At 44.5% G+C, this 25099-nt stretch overlaps 1 protein-coding gene across 1 annotated transcript; it reads left to right on the plus strand.

The window, feature by feature from the left end:
- On the plus strand, positions 1-24407 carry KLF9 (KLF transcription factor 9). Its single transcript, XM_057722041.1, has 2 exons — positions 1-1461; positions 21866-24407. Exons 1-2 carry the CDS (start codon positions 957-959, stop codon positions 22093-22095), a joined length of 735 nt encoding a protein of 244 aa, XP_057578024.1. The 5' UTR covers positions 1-956; the 3' UTR covers positions 22096-24407.
- The last annotated feature ends 692 nt before the right edge of the window (positions 24408-25099 follow it).

Below are 25099 nucleotides of genomic sequence, written 5' to 3' on the forward strand. Positions count from 1 at the left end.
TTCTTTTGTAATAAGAAGGAACGCAACTGAGTAGGGAAGGTGTATCCCGCAGCTCCGCAAGCTGGAACGTGAGCCAGGAGGCCTGACCGGCTACGGGATTGAGAGGCACTCCCAAAGATGCGCGGCTGCTCCTTCCCAGCCTCCCGGCTGTTACCCTTTTAAATGTCAGCGTTCGAGGCTGTAGGGGTAGCACGAGGCATCGAAACGGAACAGTGGGATTGGCCGCACGCCTCAGTTCTAGACGCACCTCTCCACCGAAAGGCCGTTCTGACTGGCAGGGGGAGAAAGTAAACAGAGTTGAATCACCCTCCCCACTGGCCAATTGGAGGGGGTTTGGATTGTGACGTGATGGGATTCTGCGAAATTGTTACTGAGCGAGAGAATGCCGGAACGGTGCGGACCGGCAAGAGCAGGGGCTCAGAAGCCGTCAGTGGACTGGGGGAAAAGTGTCTCTTAGATCTGGCGCTTGGTCCGGCCCTTGCCTCCCGCGTCCGGGTAGTTGGGTGAATGTCCTGGGGCTTTGGCTCGACGGAGAGGCGGCGGAGGGCGTGTACCTCTCTTGCAGTTTCCTCTCCCAGCGCCTCGGGGGCGTTTTCGGTCGAATAAACTTGCGACCGCCACGTGTGGCATCTTTCCAAGGGAGCCGGCTCGGAGCGGCCGGCGCGCCCGTCGGGGGGGATCGCGCCCGACTCTGGGCACGGGCGGCGGTGGCGAGTGGCGGCGGCGCGGCGGAGCCCGGGGCCGTGGATGCTGCGTGCGGAGGCGCTGCCGGTTACGTAAAGATGAGGGGCTGAGGTCGCCTCAGCGCTCCTGCGAGTCGGAAGCGCCCCGCGCCCCCGCCCCCTTGGCCGCCGCGCCGCGCCGCGCTCGTCGTCCGAGGCCAGGGCACGGCGAGCCGAACCTCCGCAGCCACCGCCAAGTTTGGCCGCGCCGCCGGGGTTGCTGTCGCCCGCACCATGTCCGCGGCCGCCTACATGGACTTCGTGGCTGCCCAGTGTCTGGTTTCCATTTCGAACCGCGCTGCGGTGCCGGAGCATGGGGGCGCTCCGGACGCCGAGCGGCTGCGACTACCTGAGCGCGAGGTGACCAAGGAGCATGGTGACCCGGGGGACACCTGGAAGGATTATTGCACGTTGGTCACCATCGCCAAGAGCTTGTTGGACCTGAACAAGTATCGACCCATCCAGACCCCCTCGGTGTGCAGCGACAGCCTGGAGAGTCCGGATGAGGATATGGGATCCGACAGCGACGTGACCACCGAATCTGGGTCGAGTCCTTCCCACAGCCCGGAGGAGAGACAGGATCCTGGCAGCGCGCCCAGCCCGCTCTCCCTCCTCCACCCTGGAGTGGCTGCGAAGGGGAAACACGCCTCTGAAAAGAGGCACAAGTGCCCCTACAGTGGCTGTGGGAAAGTCTATGGAAAATCCTCCCATCTCAAAGCCCATTACAGAGTGCATACAGGTTAGCGGCGTCTCCCTCTCCCACCCAGCTCTCGGGTTCGTTAACCTTTGGCCGGGCAGCCTTCCTGGGCGTTAAGGACACCACACTCGGCCGAAAGGGTGCAAATATTTTGGATGAGATGCTGTTTCACTCTTTAAAATGATTGAACCGGGTAGAGACGGAAAGCTCACTCTCTCCTTCATCGTCTCCAGCCTCTAGAAGCCACGGAGAGCCTTAACCCGGAGGGCAGAGTGCGTGCTGAGTGCCAGCCCCTGTGCGTGGCTTCGTGGGGAGAGGTGCCGCCCCTCCCCTGTCCCGCCCCGCCCCCCTAGGACTCCCGCACCCGGCGACGGTGGGGCCACCCACCCCACCTGGGCAGGCGCTGGCGGGGGTTGGGGGGCACAGTCAAATGGCGTATCTTCTATTTTATTCTCTGGTGGGATTGCAGCGAAGTGGCCGAAACCTGGGGAGAAGCGGCGCACATTACATGGAACCTTTTAGGGGATGACTAAGGGCTCGGTTAGCTGTATGCTTGCTACTTTTCAGGGCTTGCCAAGGTGGTTTTAAATTTGGCCCAGAGTCCCCAGAGAGGTTTAAAATAACACTGCTTCAGGCAGCAGAGGAGTTTGATCAAGTGATGGTTGGTTAACTTCACAACGAGTTAGCCTTTTGAATGAGATTTCAGAGCGATTTTTTTCTCACGTGATTTCGGTCGCACCCTCCACCCTGAATAGAGCAGTTAGTGAGGAGGTGTGGTTCTTGCGGGAGGTCAAGGCTGATAATGAACGTTGGGATGTTCTGGAGGCCGCGTGGTAGGGTCTGTCCCAGGGATAGCAAAAGGCAGGACTGACCAGATGCATGTGGCTGGTAAGACATCTGCAGCATAAAATGGGCTTTGGAGACTCTTAGGAACCTGGGTCCGCCAATTCTGTTGGTTCTGTCTGACATATTCAGAAAGAGTTGGAAAGCATTCACACTTGACCATGCTGTCTCACCAGCTTTAGTAAGGTTCCTTTACAACTGCTGTTCTGATAAGGAAGCATAGTGCTTCGTCCTCTCATGAAGCTCCTTTTCCCTCTGTCTTATAACACCGTGTTTAAGAGGAGGTTGTTGGAGTTACTTGGAAATTATTGTTGTTGTTTGGTGTAATTGATGGTACTTTTAAGATGAGGTCCTGGGCCTGTGGTTTCAAAATGATCATTGGTTGGTTTGGTTGGTTTTGCTTTTTTTTTTAAAAAAAAAAAAGGCCACGTAACTGCGTCTCATTTTATTTCCTTTGGAAAGTGCTTCTTGTGGAGGTGGCTGCTGGTACAAGAGTAAAGCTGAATTTCCTCCATGATTAATGCAAAATCAGGTTTTGTTTGGGGTTGTCACCTAGGTTGCCATAAAACAGAACATTTTAAAGTTTGTATCTGTAAGGTTGTTGTGTCTGACTTGGGGGATGTGACCTTTCACGTGGCTCCCAGGGTGAAGTAGGGGTATATTAACTGGAGGGTGTTACTCACCAACAGCTGTTGGGCGGGCCTGGCTGTGTCAGCCATGTTCCCAGAGTTCAGCTCCCAGGGACACCCACTGCCACCTTGAGCAAAGGCACTTTCTCCTTCAGGGAGCTGCCCAGTTGTGCAGCTGGGGAGGCCTGCAGAGCTTCTCTGTGAGCTCCGTGAGTCTGTCCAACTCAGGAAAGCATTCTGGACCATTCAGCTGAGTGATTTTCTCAGGCATTTATAGAAATGGCTGCTTGTGCGTGCGTGCATGCGTGCTGCTCTTTAATTCTCCATGAGGCAAGTCAGCTCAGCTGTTTCAGGAGAACCTTGTACACAGTCCAGAGTGGAAAACGAAGTGAAATGTTAATCCCGTTTTAAATGCTACAGTCTTTTGAAGCTAGTAATATGGTAATTGCAAGTGTCTTATGTATGTTTGGGGGCTCTGTAATACTAGGACATGGTCGGACAAAAACCTTGGGCTCCATAAAGACTGTCAAAAGTGTACTCCTGCTAGAGAAGGTGTATGCAAAGGATACTCTAAATAAGAGATGTGTAGGAGGCCTCATGCATTTGGAAGTTTCCAATTCAGCTTCCAGTTAGATTTTCTTTGGAGTGGGGTAGCAGCTTCTTGACTTTTAAATTTTTAAATTTTTTTAAAATTTTTTGCTGGTATTAAACCCAGAAGATGGCTAAGAGATAGCGATTGGAATGTCTATATTTTGTGAAGACTTTAAGAACTAACATTCCAGCCTCCCCCGCCCCCCACCGCCCCAATATGGCCCAACCAGAATCCCTTCTGCTGCTTGCTCTCCTCCTCCTAGAGCCTCATACAGCTGCCACTTTTATAGAACCAGCGGTTTTATATATTTATTTATTTATTTTGGCCATGCTGCATGGCACGCAGGATCTTACTTTCCTGACCAGGACCAGGGATCAAAGCACAGAGTCTTAATCACTGGACCACCAGCGAAGTCCCAGAACCAGTGGCTTTAGAAGTTGAGCCACTTAAACAAAATTGCGTTTAGTTCAGTGCAGTTATTTCTAGAGTATCCTAAGGGAAAAGACCCTTTTGAGGTGGACTGAGCTGAGTTCTGATTTGTCCTACTGTTTCCCAGTTGTGAGACGTGAACCTAGTTCCTTGAATTCAGAGTTTGTAAACTAGAGGTCTGCTGCCCAATTTGCTTTGCAAATTTGTTTGGCTTGGCCAGCACAGGGCTTATAAAGATTTCGTTACTAACATGCAAAAATCAGGATTTCAACACAAATCCAGATTTGTGACTTCTCTGGAAAAATCGAACGATCTGGCAATACTGGGCCTGAAGTCCTGCCCGGCAACAATAGGCTTGAACTGACCATTCTTTATATGGGGCAGTGTCCCTTATTTTAATCACTTACATGGTCTCCGTTGGCGTTTAAGTTTGCAATCTCTTCTCTATTTGAGCGTCAGTTTCTTAATCCACAAGATAGGGTACTATCTCTGAACTCAGGTTCTTGTGAAAAGATAATAGTTTGTGTGTAATGGGCAGAGTTTAAAATCAGGGAACATAGGAAAAACTTATTTTTGAGTAGTACGGTACTTTACATTTTCTTATACTATGCTCAGTTTGTTTTTCTTCACCTTCTAGATCATATATCTTGTCAGGTGATGTGCCTCTAGAGTTCAAGCAGAGGATCCATGGTTAATCTGAAAAAAAGTACAACAAATATGAGCTTTTCTGTCTCCAGACTTTTTGGACACTTTAGAGTGTATTTATTGTTTCAGATTAAGTGTTAGACCCACTGGAGTACTTTGCCTGAAAACATATTGAGCTTATAATTTGAAAATGCAACCAACTTTATCTTGGGACACCCCACATCCACACCCACACCCCTCCCACCTCTGAGCACACCCCCCAATTTGGCCTCCATAAACCCACACCCAAGCCCACTGACTCCTCAGACCCTCTCTCATGTCCCCTTGACCTGTCTAGGAGCACGAAAAAAAAAAAGAGAAAAAGAAAAAAGGATTATCCCAAGCTTCCTTCCCAAGCGTGTGCACACGCGCGCGCGCGCGCGCACACACATACACACACACACACACGGGGGGGGGGGGTACATTCTGGAGAAGTAAACAACTACATCCAAATTCCAGCCCAAAATTCATCAGACCTGATGTGGAGTCATGCTAGGTTGACACCCCAATGACAGAAACCTTATTTCCACGCCAGATGCAATTTAACTATCTTTTTGGAGGAACTTAAATCAGCTGTCCCCAAATGGTGACAATGGATTGAGCTTAAGGTTATAGGTTTCTGAACACCAGAAAGCCCTAAATCCCAATCATCACACTCTAGTTTTGTAGAAAAAAAAATTTTAAGCAATATATTTTTTTAATAGGGCAGAAGGAAGTTCACGAAAAACAAGGAGATACAAGAGCTGCAAAAAAGCCCAGCAGTGGCTGCTTCTGTTTCCCTTTATCCTGTTTAAACATTTCCCTGGGCTACTTAGAATATCTGGTGGAGGGGACCCAGGTAGCTTCCACCATGGAAGTTATCCTCCAAACAGGAAATAGATTTCTCTGGCCTCTCTAGGAACATCCATCACCGGCTAGCTCTAACTCAAGTGGATTTCCTTCTCTGAGACTAAAGTTTTAAAATTTTGCTCATACAGGAGCCAGGCCTGCTCTGTGCCTCATGAAATCTTCTACCTTAATTGCTGCAAAAAGTTTTGAAGTCAACTTTTTGGTTCAGTACCATCAGAGGTATGAGAAGGACCCACTTCCATTACCCAGGAGGCAGGGGTTCAGGGACAGGCAGGGTCTTGAAGCAACCCCTTAATTAGCCCCTGCCCAGTCTTTCCCACTTGCTCTAACCTTCATGAGTAGAAGGGAGGCCCTGTGCCTTGATCCTTAAGGAAATACTCTCTGCCCCACTCTTCTTTCCATAAGGCTCCCCAAAATCATGTAGAGTGGTATTTCATAGCCTGACATGCTTCATCCAAGATATATTTACAATTAAGTCTGAGTGGGACCTGCATAGGTAATTCTTTCTCTACCTTTTTTTCCCACTTTCTCTCACCTAGGGAGATTAGCCATTTTTCCCCCCATAATTGTCCTCCCCATGACATTTTTGTACCACAGGTATACTGTAGAGCTCTTTATGTTCTGTGCCCCTTTATAAGGCCATAAACCATTGTAATAGCTAAGACTTTTGGTCCAATTTTTGCCCTATGGGGGCAGTTCCACCCCCATCCCCATCCCCAGTGAGACTGTCTAGACAGAGGCTCATGTATCCTGTCAGGAAAAAAAATGAAAACAAAGGACTACACATGGGCTCTAGCTGTGGAGGATGAAACAGGACTCTTAAGTATTGCAAGGATGTCCTGTAGGGTTTGCTTCTGGGTTTCAGACAAGAGGCTAGAAACGTCCTTGCTTCCAATGAAAGATGGCCTACAGCTGCTTGCGCCCCAGCTCACTGCTGGAATCTCACCCTTGTTACTGAGCCCCGTGAGGGGACCTCGCAGCTCTTTATCCCTGGTCCCGGAGGTAGGAAGAACCAGTGGCTTCCCCATCATCCTGCACCTAGCTGCCCTAGCAAGACAAAGTAGAGTTGCCTGAGAAGAGCTGCTGCTGCTGGCAGGATTCCTGTTTCACAACAGAAAATACAAGTGGAGTAGAATTGCAGAGTAAAATCATTGTTTCCCGTGATTTTCCTCTCACATCTGTGAGTGATGAGAAGAGAGAGGGGAGGATTGCAAGTGGGGCCTGGGTCAGGGAGGGAGGTACTAGAGTACATATAGTGCTGTTTTGATGGTAACACCCCATTACCTTCAGACACAAAGATGTAACCTGAGGAAAATGAGTTCTTAGGACTCTGAACATAAGGGTCAGATTTACATTCCTGGCTCAATTGTTGACGCTTATCCCAAGAACTAGTCATTCTGCAACGTCTGTGGGAAATTCCCAGATTGAACTTCCCAGGGAGAAACATCATATGACATATTGGGAAAGTGGCCGACAATGGTCTTCCTTAATAAGCTCATTGAGAAGAAAAGTGGGCGGGTGATTTCCCAGTATTCACTCGTTCCAGAGCCCCTAAAACAACCTGATGTCGTGTCCTGGTTAGAGGCGGATTTCTTGACCATCATTTTGATTTCTGAATGCCTTATGATCGTGAGCATTCTTGATTTAAAAAAAAAAAAAAAGCCAGCTTTCTCATTTTCGTTAGTCTTCACTTCCAAAATTTTTTCTAGTTTTTTTTTTCTTTCTTTCTTTCTCCCCCCTTGGCTGTTCTCATGCTTGGAGAAAAAGCTTACAGCATTCCAGGCCTCTGCTGCTAGAATCCTCCCCCACATCCGACCCTCCCACCTTTTCCTAATGTTTCTTCAGCAAGCCCAGCGCCCACTGAAGAGCGTAAATTAGTGCCTAGTAATCGGTACAAAGGCACTTTCTGTTTCTATGCAACACACGCAAAAAGGAGGGGCAAAGGGAAGGAAAAAACCCCATAGATGGTTAAAAAGGGAAAGAAATGGGATCCTCTGCAGTGGTCTTTGAGCAGTCCTGTCTCTTGCTCTGCCCCACTTTTTGTTGGGAAGTTAGTCGGAGGCCTAAGCCCAACTCAGAGCACTTGGTGGCGGCAGTTGTTAGTATCAAAAGAATAGAATTTGGAGGTTGGAAGTGACCTTGAGAGGTCATCGCATCCATCATTTTGTCTGTAAAAAAGTGAATGCTTTTTTTTAAACCCTCTCAGATAGATGAGGATTGTTCCGTTGAAGCATTGGGTGGGGCTCTGGAGGATTTGGAAGCACACCACCAGCGTTGAAAGGCTGGCTCTCAGCTTTGTCAGGCACATGATGTTTGGCAGACCGAGGAAGCTACCAGAGCCTCAGTTTCCTCAGCAGCACGAGGGCACCAGATCCTCGGAAGATGAAGTGCACCAGGAAGATGAAGTGCTCCAGGCTGGAGTTTAGGCAAATGGAGATCTTCCTTCACGGTGAATTCTTTGCAATTCTTAGATTTGAATTCCTTTCGCCCATGGTCTCCTGAGGATTTCAATCTGGTTAACATTTTTTTTTAACCTTGGTTTAAAGAGCTGCTTTGCATTAACCAAATTAACGGAGTGAAAGGGCAGAGGTGGAGTCAGCTCGGGGGACCTTTCCCCTTTTATTATGGGAGCAGTACTCCAAAACAGCCCAAGGCCAGCGCCTGTGAGATTTCCTACTCCTCCCTTCCTGGAGCCCTCCTGAAACTTTAATACCTTTTTGGTGCATTAAGGCCAAGAGTAAACATTTGTGTTATCCGTGCCTCAAGCAGTCCCCTCAGCAAATAATAGGACTAACATTATTCACAGAGAATGCCTTTCCTACTAAGGGAGTGAGGTGCAGCCATTTTTTATGCCTGGGATCTTCCAAGGCATCCTTTCCATTTGTGCTTAAAGCCCATGTTTAGGATGGTGCACCCTCAGGCTTTCCTTATAATCTCAGTTTATCAGCCTTTGGAGTCCTATGAGAATTGAACATCTGGATCTGAAATCTAAAGGTTCTAGAGCTGCAGGAACCAGTAAGCTCACCATCTAAGCTCAGGACCCCTGGGCATTTGAATTTTTTTTTTAACCAAAATTGAAAATGATCACAAATTTGAACAGCAGAATGGAATTCATTCCTGGATTGAGCCCTTTTTTGAAAAGTGAGGACTTTATTTAAGTAGATTAAAATAAAGAGACGGGAGCTTAAGCCATACAAAATTAATGACAAGGATTTGAAAAGCAGGCAGCAGTATTTTGTATTAAACAAAGCGTGAACATTTTTCCAAGGCGAGTCTCCATTGTTTTAGAAGTGAGTGCCTCCCAGAGGACCTGACTTGAACCAAAGTGGGGACCAGTGAGGCAGACAATAGACAAAAGCACAAAAATTCTGCCTGAGCATTATGGACATTTTAGAGCTGGAAGGAATCGTATCCTCTTTGTTCAAAGAAGTGGAGGTGAGGGGAGGTTTTTACCATCTCTGCCTTCCGGGGAGCCAGCTTTGATGAGACAGAGGCAGTCAGAAAAGAATAGTAAAGCCTGTGAGGAGGACTCCAGCCCACCCTAATGAACTTGAATGCAAGAGTTCTCCAGAGAGGTCTCTCCCTTCAGCAGGGAGGCAGTAGGTAGAGCCAGTAGAGCATGGGCTTTGGGGTCCCTCAGACCTGTGTTTGAATCCTGCCTCTGCCACTTTCTAATTATGAGACCTCTCTGAGCCTCAGTTTTCCCATCTGTAAAATGGAGTTCAGTAATTATATATCCAAGGAGTTTTTATGAGGCTTAATCCAGATGAAGTGTTTCATGCATTTAGGACAGTGTCTCCATATACTAAGTATTAAACTTAAAAATAATTTACATGGGTTGCCCAGAAGCCTTTGAGGGTCCTAGAATTTTTGTTTGCAGTTCCACGTTAATCCAGCAGCAGCTCATTCATTTAAATAATATTTATTATTGAGTGACTATTACATGCAAAGAGCTATGCTAGATGTCAATAGCAGGCACTGTGAATGTTTTGAATAATAATGATGATGATAGTAATAATTATTATAAATTATTAATATTAGTAGTAATCCTATTAATAGTAATAATAATGAAGCATCCAGCATGTATGACATGCCAAATTCCAAGCCAGATGGTTTACACACATTGTCACATTTAAACTCCCAGAAGCCCTATGAGATAGAAAGGTGCTCTTACTCTCATTTTATAGGAGGAATTGGAGTTAGTTAACTCAGTCCAAGGTTACTCTGAAGTTTTCCTAATATGTTTCTAGGTGCTTGGAGTTGCGCCACGAATGTTGACGAGGACTCCCTGGATTTTTGCCAGTGGGAAGAGACCCTGTGTTCTGCATGGCTCTCTTGGATTTGGCCCCAAAGCCACCACTGTCTCCTCTCTTGGGTTCTAGCCCTGGCTTGTGGTTAGTTCTTATGAAGCTTGTTGGGGAATACCTGCAGACATCATGGACCTGACAAAACCCCTCCTATATTTTCCAATAGCTGTCCAGAACCTGTGTCCCTCCAACTGAAAAAGACCCCGGTTCTGGGTCCACACCTGTTTTAATCAAGCCTCTTGGTTGTTAGGGAACAGAAGCCAAACTTGGAGTGGCTTAGTGAAAATGAGAACTTTATTGGTTGCCATTTCCAACACCTTTGGGGTAGCTCTAGTGTCAGGGATCTCTGGATACAGGTGGTCAGTGCCTGCCTCCCTCCCCGGCCCAGCCTTGCTCTCCTCTGTTTTGTCTTCATTCACGGCAGGCTGTCTCTGAATCATGGTAAGATGGCCGCCAGCAGTTCAGACTCCCATCCTGCCTCTTCAGCAAGCCTTGTGGAAAGACAGTTCCCCTTTCCTGATGATTCCAGCAGAAGTCCCAGGAGTCAAGCTTCCTAACCACGTTGGAATTTTGTGCCTGTCCCTGAACTCAAGTCACTGTGGCACAGATGGGTCACATCCAGCCTCTGGGCCTGGAGTGTGGGGTCGCCCGCCTGGAATTACTTAAACTCAGAGTGAGGAAGGGGTGGTCTCCAAAAGGAAATTCAAGGGGTGCTGTTTATTACCCAGAAGAGGCAATAGGTGCCAGACGGGCAAAACCAGCAGCTATTCACTCTGTCCACCTATTTAGAACTACAAACAGGATATTCCAAAAAGCAGAATTTAACAAAACGGGAGACGGATTAGTATGACAACATTTTTTTTCCCCATATTTTTCTCCCCTTTGAAGAGAAAGAGTTCTGAACTCTCTCTGGAGTTCAACCTGTAAGATAGTTACCAGTGCATATACTAAATGGTCTTTGTAGAAAATAGATTATTTCACCACGTATTTCTTATGGTCATGCTCAGTCTCATAGGCCCTGCTCAGTGGATGTTCTAGAAGCCAGTACCCAAAGCCTCACGTGGAATATGTGTAGCAGCAACAATGTGACTAGCAGCACCGTTCACTTGGTCTTAATTCCAGTCATATGACTATTTTAATGCCCAGGGAAATAAATTGTGTTGACTCACATGAATGTTTGTCATCCTGTGTGCTCGTAGATAGAGGCCTTGTCTTTACAAACATGAGCTGTTTATATGGTGGTTCCCGTTAGGATTCAGAAGTCGACTTGGTGTATGTAATGCCCAACAAAAACACCAAAATAAATCATAAGAGGCAAAAATTAGATCTTAAAAATAACTTACAAAAACATATAAAAATGACTTAAGTCCCTATGCTGCAATAGTTCTACAGTAGTTTTGTACCACTGCTGTTTTAATGACAATAAGCAGAATGACAACCAAACATCTGCCTTCCCTCGTTGGCGCTGCAGATCACACCCGTGGCCACAGGATGCTTGTCTGCTGAGCACTGGCCACCGCCGCGGGAGTTCCCCACGTGAAAGAGACATGGCTGCCCCTCTGACCTGAGTCATTTCTTCTCAATGCCCTGCTTGCTCCCAGACTTCAAAGCACTGTCCAAGTCAGACGGGGGCTGTTTGGTAAGCGCTGGACAGCTCAACCCTGCCATTCTTCATGGTCGTTGGTGACAAACACCAGACCGTATGAATCTGTGGCTCACTCTGTAAACACTGGAAAAATGATTTGATGGTGGCGCATGTGGCTTGTGTGAGTGGGATCTATGGTCATTGCAGCCTCACTCTCAGGCCAGCAGTGTACAGAGGTTGAGCCCAGAGAGAAACAGTTGGAAACCTGATTCTGGAGCAACATCACTAGTCACTTTGGGTCACTATGAGTGCCGTGACCTGGGTGGCAGGTAGAGGAGGCATTCACTAACCAGACCACAGTCTCCTGTGCTCTCCTGTTTTGCCCAAAGGCTTCAGCTGTCTGGATAGCACGTGCCCCCAGACTGGAAGCTGTGGGTACTACATAAAATTTTACCTAAATGCACGCATGGAGAGGTTTTCCTTGTGTTTGCTAAGGATGCCAAAAGTCTTGGTGGCCCTCATAAAGCAGCTGTGTGCATTGGGTAAGAATTTCCCAGTCACAGGCCCGGGGTGCACAAAAGGGGAACCGTTCATAACCAGAACTAACTGAGTTCTCTCGAGCCCCCTGCCCTCACCACCGTTTCTGCTGTTGGTTGACAAACTTTATCTTGGCAGTTTGGGGTCTCTCAGTCTCTTCTGTGCTAAGTTGTATTCTCTTTTGGGTACATATTCACAAAATCAGAGTTCTCTCTCCCTCTCCTTTTGCCTTTTTTTCTCCTGGGAGTGATTTATTTGGTGGGCAAGAGTCTCATCTCTTCTTTCGGCATCATGGGAGGGCTGCCCACGTTTTGTGCCATTCTTTGACCTTGCTGGTCTCCCCCAGGGTGTCATATACCAGCTTGGGCCCCGGTCCTCACGTGCGACATTAGGAGGGGTGGAAACTTAGGCAAACGCTTGAGTCCCTTTTCTCAGCATGGCTACCCAACTCCTCAGGTGCCCTTGTGTGTGGGGGGGGGACTTCCCTAGAGGGGCTCGGACAGGCTCCAGGCCTGCGATGGGCCAGGCAGCAGTGGTCGCTCCTCTGGGACTGCCCAAGCCTGTTTATAATAGGAGAGTCCAGATTTGTAATAGAGTCCAGAAGGCCCGCACTTCTCAGAGACCTCTGCATCTGTTCCCTAAACACGGCCCCTTCGATTTCTCTCTATAGCTCAGGTCTTGCTAGGAAGCTCTGGCAAATTAATAGAATTTAAAGATTTCAGGGTCTGCTTTATATTTTTAAAACGCTATTTTGAAACTTCAAGCTCAGCAGCAACTTCCTCGTTTTTAAACTGTCTCTGCCCTCCCCGAGGCAATGCATCTGGAAAGGAGGGCCTGGGAGTAAGAGAATTAGAAAAACACGGAAAACGCGGTCTCTACATTTAGTTAAGGCCTGTGTTCTTCTTTCACCTCTAATCTTGTTCTGTGCTCAAAACTGAAGCAGGAATTTGAAAACTGGTTCTAAGGATGTCCTTGGGCAAGTCATTGGCCCTCTGTGTTTCAGGCTTCATCTGAAACAGGATGGGTTTGAATTAGGTGGTTGTAAAGATCACCCAGAATGCAAAGATTCCAAGAATCTACCTTCTCAGCATGGTTTTGCCGTCAAGTGTACATATCCTGTTCAGTGTTTGGTGCCTAGTATGTTATTTATTTACTTTTCCCTTTCCCACAAAGAACTGGGAAGAGGCAGCACCGTCTGGGATGGGAGGAAGAATGCAGTCATGGGAACCGGCTAATCTGGGCCTGGACCTAGCTGTGTGCACGTGGGGAGGCTGCCTCACCTCTCTGCCGTTTCAGAGTCGCTGAGCTGGGGGCCAGATAATGGAGACATCAAGGCATAATGACGTATCTCTTGCTGGGTTGAGAACCTAAAGAGTCAAGACTCTGTTGTCTGTCATCTTCATTTCTGAGGTCCTAGTACACATGCCATCTCACAGATCAGTTGAGGCTGGGGATGTGCAAGCCATATTCAGACAGGCTTGCTTCCAAGCAGCCAGACACCAGCTTCCAGTGAGGAAGTACTGCGTGACAGATGTTACAGACACCCACTTCCCAGTTCAGAACCTCAAGTATGGGGACAGGCTGCTTTCCACAGATAAACACAGGGGCCAGGAAGTAAAATCTCACATCCAAACTCTATAGTTACTCTGTTGTATCAACAAATGAAATATAAAAGGAAACCAGGGCTTCCTAGGTGGCACAGTGGTTAAGAATCCACCTGCCAATACAGAGGACACGGGTTCGATCCCTGCTTGAGGAAGATCCCACATGCCGCAGAGCAACTAAGCCCATGCACCAAAAAAAAAAAAAAAAAAAGGAAACCAAATTACAAGAAGGATTCAGAGAGGCCAGGAGCAAACCATGATGGGATGGCATTCAGACAGGATTACTCTTCTAAAGCTATCAAGATTTTTTTTTTTTTTTTTTTTTAAGGACATCTACCTGGGTAGGTAGTAGCAATATTTCTGGCAAACAGGAGGCTTTTAATGTCTCGATTTTTGAGTTTGATGTTAATTGGAATGAATTATGCAGGGAAATGTAGAATTGGCTGTACCCAGACGGTGCCAAGTATATGGGTCTTCTGCACTTGGGTAATGGAAATGAAAAACAGTAAAGCAAAGCTCACACTTTGTACCTGCAAGTTAGCATTGCCTTCCCGTGGGGAATGAGGACTGATGATAAAGGAAAATGGGGTGTCGATGGCCTGCAGTCGGGGCAGGTGTGTGGGCTGGTGCCCCACCAGGAACACTGCACTGGGTTCCAGGCTTTGTGTGTCTGCACCTCTCTCTCCCCCTGCTTCCTGCGGAGCCTGCTCCTTGGTGAGGCAGCCCTTCCATCACTGCCTCTGTCACTCGGTATCTGAAGAGAGATTCCTGTGTCTTCTCACTGGGGCCATTTTCCTTTCACATATGGAAAAAATAGGAGAGGAGGAGGTGGGGGAGGAGTGAGAAAACAGATGTAGTTTATTCTGAAAGTTTCTCACTTTCTAACAATTTGAGAAGGAAGCAGAATGATTCCTCGCCTTTCTTTCATCTTAGACACTGGAGTCTATTTCTCAATAGTTTAAACCCTCCCTCCCCCCACCCTGCCCCTGCCCCTCGAATGGAATGGAATCTTAATCAACCCGTTGGTGAAAGAATTTGAACTCATATGCATCATCGTTACCTTTGTTTTGTGTAAGACTTTTCTGACTTCACATTATACAAGAAATCTGTACTTTTTCAAAAAATGTAGAAAACATATGGGAAAATTACAAAAAGAAGTAGAGCTGATCCTCTCACCTGTAGATAACTATTGTTCATATAGTGTTTATATTCTTCCAGAATTTTTCCTCTCCGTAGATGTTCACACGCACACACAGCGCATCATGCACTGCTCTTTTCACTCAGCTGTGTATTGCTAACATCTTCTGTATGGAACAATCTAGCACCTTTTTAACAGGCACATATTACTCCACTGTACGGAACACTAAAGTATTAAACCAGTTCTTTATTGTTAGACATTTAAGTTGTTACCAAGTTTTACCTTTTATAAACAATGCTGGTATCCTTGTATATTTTTGTGTTCCTCTCTAATTGTTACCACAAATAATTCCTGGGCAAATGTATTGCCAGATGGTCCTAGAACAATTATAATTTCCATCCATGCCTATTTCCTCATGCCACCATCAATGATAGGTATAGGAACATACTTTTTAACATTTTTACCAGCCTGATGTATATTTCCTTGGTGTCTCGATTGGCATGTTTTGATTACTTATAAAATTGAATATATTTTCATATATTTATTAATTGGCTGTTAGTATTTCTTATTTTATAGATTACTTATTTGTATCCTTACCCAATTTTATTAAGTTGGGCTATTCATTTTGATTTGCTAGTGTCCTTTTTTGTACCACAGATTTTAACCTTTCGTCATATGCTACAGTTTCCTTTATTAGTTCACTGCTTGGATTCTTAAATTTTTTTACATGTATATGTATGTAATGTGTAACATTTTTAAGTATTTCAAAACTATCCTTCAAATAGGATACTGCCTTTGGTTTCATATTTAGAAAGTTTCACCCTATTCCAGGAATCTAAAAATATTCACCTATATTTTCTTTTACCTTTTTGTTTTTATTTTTTACGTTTATGTGTATAGTCCATTTGGCATTTAATAAGTGTAAGGTATAAGGGTAGACATCCAGATTTAATTTTTTTTTTTACCAGATATCTATGCCATTTATTGAATTAAACATACTTTTCTTCACTGATTTGAAATGCCCCATCCCTATAGTCTTGGGTTTATTTTCAGACTTGACTCTGCTCCACTGGTTTTTCTTTTCCTGTGCTGGTATCACACTATCTTAATTATTGTAGCTTTAATCATACATTTTAATAACTGGTATTGCAAGTGCTCATTTATTATTGTTCTAATGCAAAATTTCTTGGCAAGTCGAGCGTATTTATTCTTTCCAATGAACTTTAAAATAATTTTGTCAAGTTCAAGAAAAAAGAATTTCTATGGTGTGTGTTAATTTCATAGATGAATTTGTACACCATTGGATCTTACCATCCAAGAACATGAGAAATGTCCCGTTTATTCATTTCCTTTCATAGCATAGTTTTATGATTTTCTTCATGCAGGGTCCTAAACTTTATTGGTAGGCTTATCCTGACTGACTGTGGTTAGCATATAAGAAAACCACTGCTCTTTTGTGTACTTGCACCCATGAATGCATTTTTTTCTCCAATTTTCTTTATTTGAAGTATAGTTGATTTACAGTGTTGTGCCAATCTCTGCTATACGTTTTTTAAATTTATGTTATCTTAGACTTTCCAAATAGGAAGTTGTATCAGTTGCAAGTAATTCTTGTCTCACCTCCTCCTTCCCATAATTTACTTTTTAATTTACCTAACTGCATGCACTAGCATTTTCTGAACAACATTAAATAGCTGTAATGATTGGGGCAGGAGTCCACTCCTGCCTTGAGCTTGACTTTAGTGGAAATGCTACCTTCATTTTACTCTTGACCTTTCTGGGGGAAGGTTTGAATGTATATTTTCTATCCTGTTAAGGAATTATTTTGTTTTCCCTAAAAGCTTTTATTAGGGATGGATGTTGAATTTTATCAAATATTATTCTGCATTTATGAAGGCAAGATGTGTGTGTGGTTGGCGGGGGGGTGAATTTAGCCTATTAAAATGAGGAGTAATATCATTATGATTTTCTAATATCAAATTATCCTTTTTTTCTCTGGAATCCTTTTTGTAATTAAGAAAAACACTATTTTTCCTCAAGAAACAGCCTTGATTTTGTACATCTGTGTGAAGCTATGATTATTAATTGGCATTTCTAGAGTTCTATTATGAAAAGGAGGCCTAATTCCCTTACATTTGTTTTACCAGATGGGGTTACTTTTGCTCAAAGCACTGGAAGCTTCAGAGTTGGTATTTTTAACCCTCTTGTGTCGATTAAGTTTAGCCCATTTTAGGCTCTTCCGTGGAACTGTGGGAGGGGAAGAGAGAGAACCAGAGCGGGGAGCAGGAGGGTCGAGACCCCAGGCGGAGACGGCAGTGGCTGCCCACATGAGCTCAGGAGAACCTGGAAAGGGTTGGAAATATCCAGTTAGCAATCCCCGTTCTTGTCCTCTTTCTCCCTCTGTATGGAAAACTCACCACTGTTCATTTCCGACTTTACTGAGAAGAATAAGTGTCACTTGGCATCGTCAGCTAATCACCAGGTGGGGTGGAGGTTCTTTCTTAAAAGCAATGAGCTGCCAGGTTGGTGAGTACATAGCCAGCAGGCCCCCCTCCACGTCTCTGGAACCCACGGGAAGCCCGGGAGACTTCTGGAGGCCTGATTTGTCTCTGCAATCAAGTCTTTTACACGTTTGGTGCAGTGTTCAGTAACCATTTTGATCCAGTGTATTTTATACTCAGAGCTGAGTCTGTCAGTGAGAGGCACTTAGCTTGTTGCTGAAGGGGGAGGGAAGTGGTATATAAATAATGAGAACGCACAGAAACTTGTGCTGTTAACAGCTCTGCTCCAGTAAAGCAGACTTTATTGTGTCACTGCCTCTGGGTGTGTTTTTCTGTGAAGGCCAGAAATAAAGCACTAGTACATGTCTGTTCTTTTTTATTTATTTTTCCCCCAAGAGGATGGTAACTTACTCATTAATACAGAAGACAAGTTTAAATATTCTTTAATTGATGGTTGCTTTACCACATGATTGTTCTGTATAAAGAAGGCTAACCATTCTTTTGTGGGCCTCAGTTTTGAGCTGAAAGGAAGGGCCTGACTTGATTTACCCCTGGCTGCAGGGTGAAGGGCAAATCCCAGCCCCTCTAAGGCCTCTCTTTTCCTCTCTGCACTTCATCTCTGGTCCCATTCAGCCTTAAATACTCTTCCCTCCCTACATATGATTTCCCCATTCCATACTTTCTTAGGTTAAAAACATATATCTTTTTCTAGATACCTTAATATGTGTCTATCATTAACATGCAGAAATGCATCCCATAGTAAGTTGTATGCAAACTCTCCACTGGGTTAAAGAGGTGGATAATTTCAAAGGGCTGCAAATTGCAAATCCCCGAGAAGAATTCAAGTCCCCAGCACACACACTGTTTGGCTGGCACAGTGTTTTATCAGGTGTTGAATTTGAATGTCTTTATGTGTGGAAAGACCCCTCAGTTGGCCCCAGATTTCTCTACAATCCATGATCTAATATACTCAGCATTTCACCTACTTTCATTATGTGTCTGGATCCTGAAAACATTTGGATTTACAAATTCTGGAGTACACCAGATAGAAGTTTAGACCTGCAGATTGAGATCAGGGGTCAGCCAACTTCCTATAAGGACCAGACAGTAAATATTTTAGGTTTTGTGGTCCATACCATCTCTATCACAACTATTCAGCACTGCTCTTGAAGTGAAAAAGCAGCCATAGATAATACATAAACAATGAGTATGATTGTGTTCCAACGAAACTTTGTATGCAAACATGGAAACTTGAATTTCATATAACTTTCTCCTGCCACAAAATATTACTGTTCGATTTTTTTCAACCATTTGGTAAAAACTAAGTATAAGAATAGTGTTTATTCTGGCAGGTCAGATTTAACCTATGGGCCATAGTTTGCTAACCCTTGATTTAGATCACTGACCAAAAGCCCCTAATGCTTTTCCAAAGAATCCGAGAAAAATCAAAATGATCCCAGAGCTTTTAGACTAACAACTCACTTCCAAGCAGGTCTATTTTTAAATGCTTGGAAACTGTAAGCTTGAATTATACACGTTTTATGAATCTAACAAAGGCTACTATTGGCTCTTATTTGCTCTGGGCTCTGTGGGTGGCCCTCTTCTCTCTGGAAAAGGATGCTAGGTCAAGGACAGCACCTGGATTAGAAGCAGTGAGAACAGTCACATGACAACTGTGAGGGGCAATGAAGAGAGTGTAGCCACAAGCTAGACCAAAAGTGAATTCAGTGGGAAGGTACCCTGATTACACTTGGAATCTTTGTAAATCATAAGCATAAATAATAGTTCTCCAGTACACGCAGCTGATTCAGGCTTCATGACAATTATCCACTGACTATCACTTCCATCTTGCTAAAAACAGGGAGTGCCTGATTTCTTTTCAATCTTAGCACATAGTAGAGTGGTCTTCTGACCCATTTTTCCCACAATGGACACAGATCGGTTCAAATAAATTAATCTCCCCTCATGACTCACGTGAAAGAAACATGTGCCAGTGAATAACTAAAGCACATTACCACTCCTTCAAGGAAACCACCTCTGATGAGCGTTTGTCCTAACAAGCATTGAGAAAACACAGAGCTTCTCCTTGTCATTGCTTTCTTCCCCACCAAATCATCAAGCAGTGGAGAAAGGTCTCTAGTAAAGGGAGAACAGAGAGGGGTTTTTGGTCTGTTTTGGTGGTTTTGTTTGGTTTTGTTTTGTTTACAACTTATCATGCTGTGAATTCTAACTCTTCATTTTTTTAACATAACATGTTTAAAAGAACACTTCTCCCATAGATTCTTCATTTGGGTTAGAGAACATGGATGGCTGCAGTCTGATTCTGAAATAGCCCAGAAGTCTTCCTGTGGCCTGGGAACTTCTTAGCAGGATTTGGTCATATGAGCAACCTGGAGGATGAGCAGACTCAGCACGTGTGTGCGTGTGCACGTGCGCGCGCGCGCGCACACACACACACACACACACACACACACACACAGTCGAAGCATTTACTAAATGCTTGGCGGCACAAGTAGCATGAAAGTCAGACGTGACATTGTCCTTGCCCCAGGAAGCTCAACCTGTTGGGTTATGATAACCTGCATTTCTCCTTTTGCTCAAGAGTTCTGCTGAACTGGGTAAAAATGATTTTTAATCCAACAGAGGTTGCAAAAGTGTAGTTTTCAACTCCACATCATTGGGTTTTTCAGAGGGTTCAGTTTGCAGCTCTTGTTCCCCCTTTTCTCTCTTTTTGGCCCTACCAGAGACGCTGAGCATCCTCATGCGTCCTCCACCTTGGGTAGGGCTTGGGATTCACTGGCTTGCTATTGCCTTTTGCTACTGTGGCTTTTCAGCTTAGAGCTCGATGAGGAAATATTTATACCTAGACCTGTGTATAGTGAATCTGTTTATACAAATTTGTTTTGCCGAAATCAGGTTTCCCATAAGAACAGGTAGGTTGTACATGGCGTGACGACCATTGCTCTGCTTAGAGAAAGCGAAGAAAACCTTAGTTGTGTATAGATTGTCACGAAGGTGATAGAGGTATTTAGTTGTTACTGTCGTTATTTTCACATCTCTGGCACAGGTTAGGAGAAGCTGGGTGGAAAAGAATCATATTTGGATGACTCAGATGCACCACACTGGGCAGCTCCCAGCCCTTCGGGCCTCTCTCTGGGTTCCAGGAAGGTAGGGACGCGAGTGAGAAAAGATTTACTCCTCGCACCTACCTAAGGAGTGTCTGGAGAGTTCTGTGGAAACCAGAGTCTGTGCCCTGGGTCTATGAAGCAGCTGCTTTGGGCTGTGCTTGGAAAGGTGTGAGGAGCAGGCAGGCAGGTGCTCAGAGCTGAGACGGGGGGCGGGGGATGACCGTCACTCACAAGAAGAGCAAGCAAGATGCTGATCTTAAGCAGCTCATTCTACCTTTCTGCTTGTGTGTGTCCCCCACAAACATGGACACAGACTCTCCCCTGCCTATCCAGGGGTCAGAAGGCCCCCAGTGCTGGCCTGATCGTGTCTGGAGAGCAGGGCTTAGCTGCATTTTAAGTGGGACAAGGAGACGATAGCGTGAATCTGAGGAGACCAACCATAGTGTGAGGGATGTGGAAACACTGACAAGTATTAAGCCTCCGTTTCCTCATCTGTAAAATGGGCCATGTCTGTGGGGTGTCCTATAAGAATTCAGTGAGAGAATGCATGCAAAACCCTTAGTTCTGCACCTGCACTTATGTTATTATTTTAGAATAATGTGAGTTCTTTTATGAGAAATATGGAAGAAACTGGGATTGTTTCATCCAGACCAGAGAAGATTAGAGAAAGGCATGACAGCAGTCTTCAGATAGTTAAGGGATTATTATGCGGCAGAGGGAACAAACTAATTTTTAGTGTTAAGACAATATAACTTAAAATATGGCCTTTGCAGGGAGGCAGGTTTCACTTCAATAAGAGTGTTTGTTACAAGGATGCTCAGAAACAAGCAGGCTTCCTTGGCAGGTATGGGGCTCTGTCACCAGACTTGCTCAGGCAGAGGCTGGGTGGCCAAGAATTCAGGAGCTTGAGGGAAGATGCCTGCCTCTGATGGGATGTTGGTTGGATTAGATGCCTCAGTTCTCTTCCATCAGTACGATGCCAGGAAATTTAGCAAAGAGCTAAGGTTTTTGACTCCTCAAGAAAACTCATGAAACCGGCAACTGCGTAGAAAAAACTAGAAACTATAGTTTCCAAGGCTCTTGGGGATCCATTGGGTACAAAATAGCAAGCTCATTTACCTAGAGAAGATGATTCTCAGCAATTTCTTCATGGTATTACTTTGTTAGGGCTTCCATGACAAAGCACCACAGACTGGGTAGCTTAAACAACAGAAATTTATTTCTCACAGTTTTATTGTCTAGGAGTCCAAGATTAAAATGTTGGCAGAGTCAGTTTCTTCTGAGGCCTGTCTCCTTGGCTTGTAGATGACCATCTTCTCCCAGCATCTCCACATAGCCTTTCCTCTGTGAGTCTGTGACCTAATCTCTTCTTATAAAGACACCAGTCATTGGGTTACAGGACCTCACGTACCCTTTATCACCTCTTTAAAGACCCTGTCTCCAAATACAGCCACATTCTGAAAAGTACCAAGGGTTAGGACTTCAGTCTATGAATGGGGGGCACACAGTTGAGCCGAGAACACAAAGGATTTTTTCAGTCGTGGGGCTGGTTGCCCAGGACCAGCCTGGAGAATTTTGGTTAGGGTTCTTTAACCTGTATCCCTGATTCCCTTCTCTTAGGTGAACGTCCCTTTCCCTGCACGTGGCCAGACTGCCTTAAAAAGTTCTCTCGCTCCGATGAGCTGACCCGCCACTACCGGACCCACACTGGGGAGAAGCAGTTCCGCTGTCCGCTGTGTGAGAAGCGCTTCATGAGGAGCGACCACCTGACCAAGCACGCCCGGCGGCACACGGAGTTCCACCCCAGCATGATCAAGCGATCCAAAAAGGCGCTGGCCAACCCTTTGTGAGGTGCTGCCCACCCGAGCCAGGGAGGGACAGACCCAGAAGGACGAACTACTCCAGACAGACAGGTGGGAACCACGGCCCAGAAGAGGCGCGCTGCCAGCACAGGAAGTCGCTGTTCTTTGGTCACTAGTCTAATCTTCCTCTCCCTGCATTGTTTTTAAAAAGCACACTGTAGCCTAAGATCAAAGTCAACACTTGGTCCCCCTTGCAGAGGCAACTCTGAACCATCTCTGACTGTTGGAGGGGAGGCAAGTGCTTTTTTTTTTTTCCCTCTCCTTAATTTTTTTTGGGGGGGTGGCGGGTGGGGGGAGGGGGTTAAGGCCAAGACTGGGGTAGAATTTTAAAGATTCAACACTGGTGTACATATGTCTGACTGGGTGAGTTGACCTGTGGCATCACACAGTGATTCTGGGCCCTTTCTGCTTGCTCTCTCAGAGTTGTTTTCTTACCTTTTAATGTAATGACGAGTGTGCTTCGGTTTCTTTAGCAAAACCACTCTCTTGAATCACGTTACCTTTTGAGATACAAAACGCCATAGCACAGCTGTCTTTATGCAAGCAAGAGCACATCTACTCCAGCATGATCTGTCATCTAAAGACTTGAAAACAAAAAAGTTACTTATAGTCAATGGGTAAGCAGTCTGAATTTATACTAATCAAGATAAACCTTTGAAAGGTTACGCTAAGTACAGAACTTTCAAACCTTGCTTTGTATGAATTGTACTTTTTGAACATAAGCTGCACTTTTATTTTCTAACGCAGAGGATGAATAAGTTAAACACATGCTTTAAGGATAGAAGCAGACATTCTGTTTGGAACCACGTTATAATCTGCTTTGTTTTACAGTATACACGTTTCCCTATGAAATCATGGCAGAGATGTGAGGGCAGAATATATACAACAGATGCTGAAGGAGAAGGAGCATAGTATTTTTTTTTTTAATTTAAAAAAGAACAAACAATTTTAACTCTATATTAACTTTTCCAAAATTTCCAACCCTTTCAGTTAACCTCATCTTATTGTACCATAATGCCACAAAGAGAGAGGGCTTTGACTCTGTTGGGTTTTATTTGAATGGGTGCATAACAGCAACTAGCTCTGAAAATGTTTATTTTTTGGGGAAAAGGTTTGTTGGTTACCTTCCCATGTTCCTACAAAACTCCCACTAACAGGTGCAAGAGTTATGTAAAAGGAAAAGGGAGTGAAATGTGAAAAGAAAAATAATATACCCCTATAGGTAGTGAGCACTAAGGGAAAGTAAGTACCACAATGATTTCAGAGGAGACTCCGCAAAATCATCCCTTTTGGAGAAGGAAGGCACATGGACTATGTAGGAATGACAATACATCACTGTATCTTTTATATCAGTAGCCTCACCACTATAGATCTCGTATCCAGGTATCTAAAATGGCCTCAACCACTACATCCATAATATGCCATTTACCTGAAAACTTAATTTTGGCCTTTATGTGGTCAGAAAAATGAACTGAGTTTTCATCATTAAAGAGAAACCTCAAATAGGGGAGTCAGCAGCGATCATGGGAGAAATGTTTACATATTCTTCTTTTTCATCAGAAACAATGTTTTCTGACAATTTTATCTGATATTTAAAACAGGGAGCTATGGTGCACTCTAGTTTATACGTGTGCTATGAGATGTGTTGTGTAAACCTGGGGTGCCCACCTATCAGCGAACTCATCGTTTCACCTCACACATGCTTGTTTCCAGTTCAGAACCAGTGTGGGCTCCTGCAGCAGGCATGGGTCACAGCTGACTCCAACTTCCAGTACAGTAGCCATCACTAGCACGGTGTTTTTCTTTTGTTTGTTTAACCAACGTAGTTGTATTAGTAGTTCTGTAAAGAGAACTGCTTTTAACATTAGGGACTGGGAGCAGTCCATGGGATAAAAAGGAAAGTGTTTTCTCACGGGAAAACATGTCAGGAAAAATAAAGAACACTTTCTACCTCTGTTTCAGATTTTTGAAACACTTATTTTAAACCAAATTTTAATTTCTGTGTCCAAAATAAGTTTTAAGGACATCTGTTCTTCCATACGAAATAGGTTAGGCTGCCTATTTCTTACTGAACTCATGGAATGGTTCTGCTTGTGATCCTCTGCACGCTGCCTTTTAGTGAGTGAGGAGTTTGGGGTTGCCTAGCAACCCACTAACGTGTACAAACTCATCTTTCCCTCACAGAGCAAAATGAAGGAAAACCAAGCAAAGTCAGTGAAAGACAATCTTTGTAGTTTCAGGAGTAAATCTATATGTGGCGTTTGTCCAGCACTTAGATGGATGTAAATGCAGCAACTTGTTTTAAAAAAAAAAATGCACAATTTACTTCCCCAAAAAAGTTGCTACTTGCCTTTTCAAGTTGTTGAAGAATACACATTTGATATTCTCTTATATGTTACAGTAACATAACGTATAAACTCAAGGCTTTTTATTCTTTGTGATAAATCCTGTTTTAAAATGTCACAAAACAGGAACCAGCATTCTAATTAGATTTACTCTATCAAGATATGGTTCAAATAGGACTACTAGAGTTCATTGAACACTAAAACTATGAAACAATTACTTTTTATATTAAAAAGACCATGGATTTAACTTAAAAAAATCCAAATGCAGGATAGTAATTTTTGTTTACTTTTTTAACCAAACTGAATTTTTTGAAAGACTATTGCAGGTGTTTAAAAAGAAAGAAAAATTGTTTTATCTAATACTGTAAGTAGTTGTTATATTCTGGAAAATTAATAGTTTTAGAGTTAAGATAACTCCTCTCCTTGGTTAGGCAAGAAGAAAGCCCTTCACCACTGTGGAACGATGCCCTGGCTTTAAGGTGTAGCCCTACATCATGCTTCTTTTGAGAATTATATTTGGTAGTTATAATTACAGAAACTGATTAGTTGTCAGTTTGCAGGTAGATTTAGCACAGTACTCATCACTCTGGGTAGATTGAGATGTTCTTTCACAACAGATGAACGATCTGTAACACTGTAAGATACTG

The sequence above is a fragment of the Hippopotamus amphibius genome, chromosome 2, assembly GCF_030028045.1.
Source record: "Hippopotamus amphibius kiboko isolate mHipAmp2 chromosome 2, mHipAmp2.hap2, whole genome shotgun sequence".
NCBI classification, from domain to species: Eukaryota; Metazoa; Chordata; class Mammalia; order Artiodactyla; family Hippopotamidae; genus Hippopotamus; species Hippopotamus amphibius.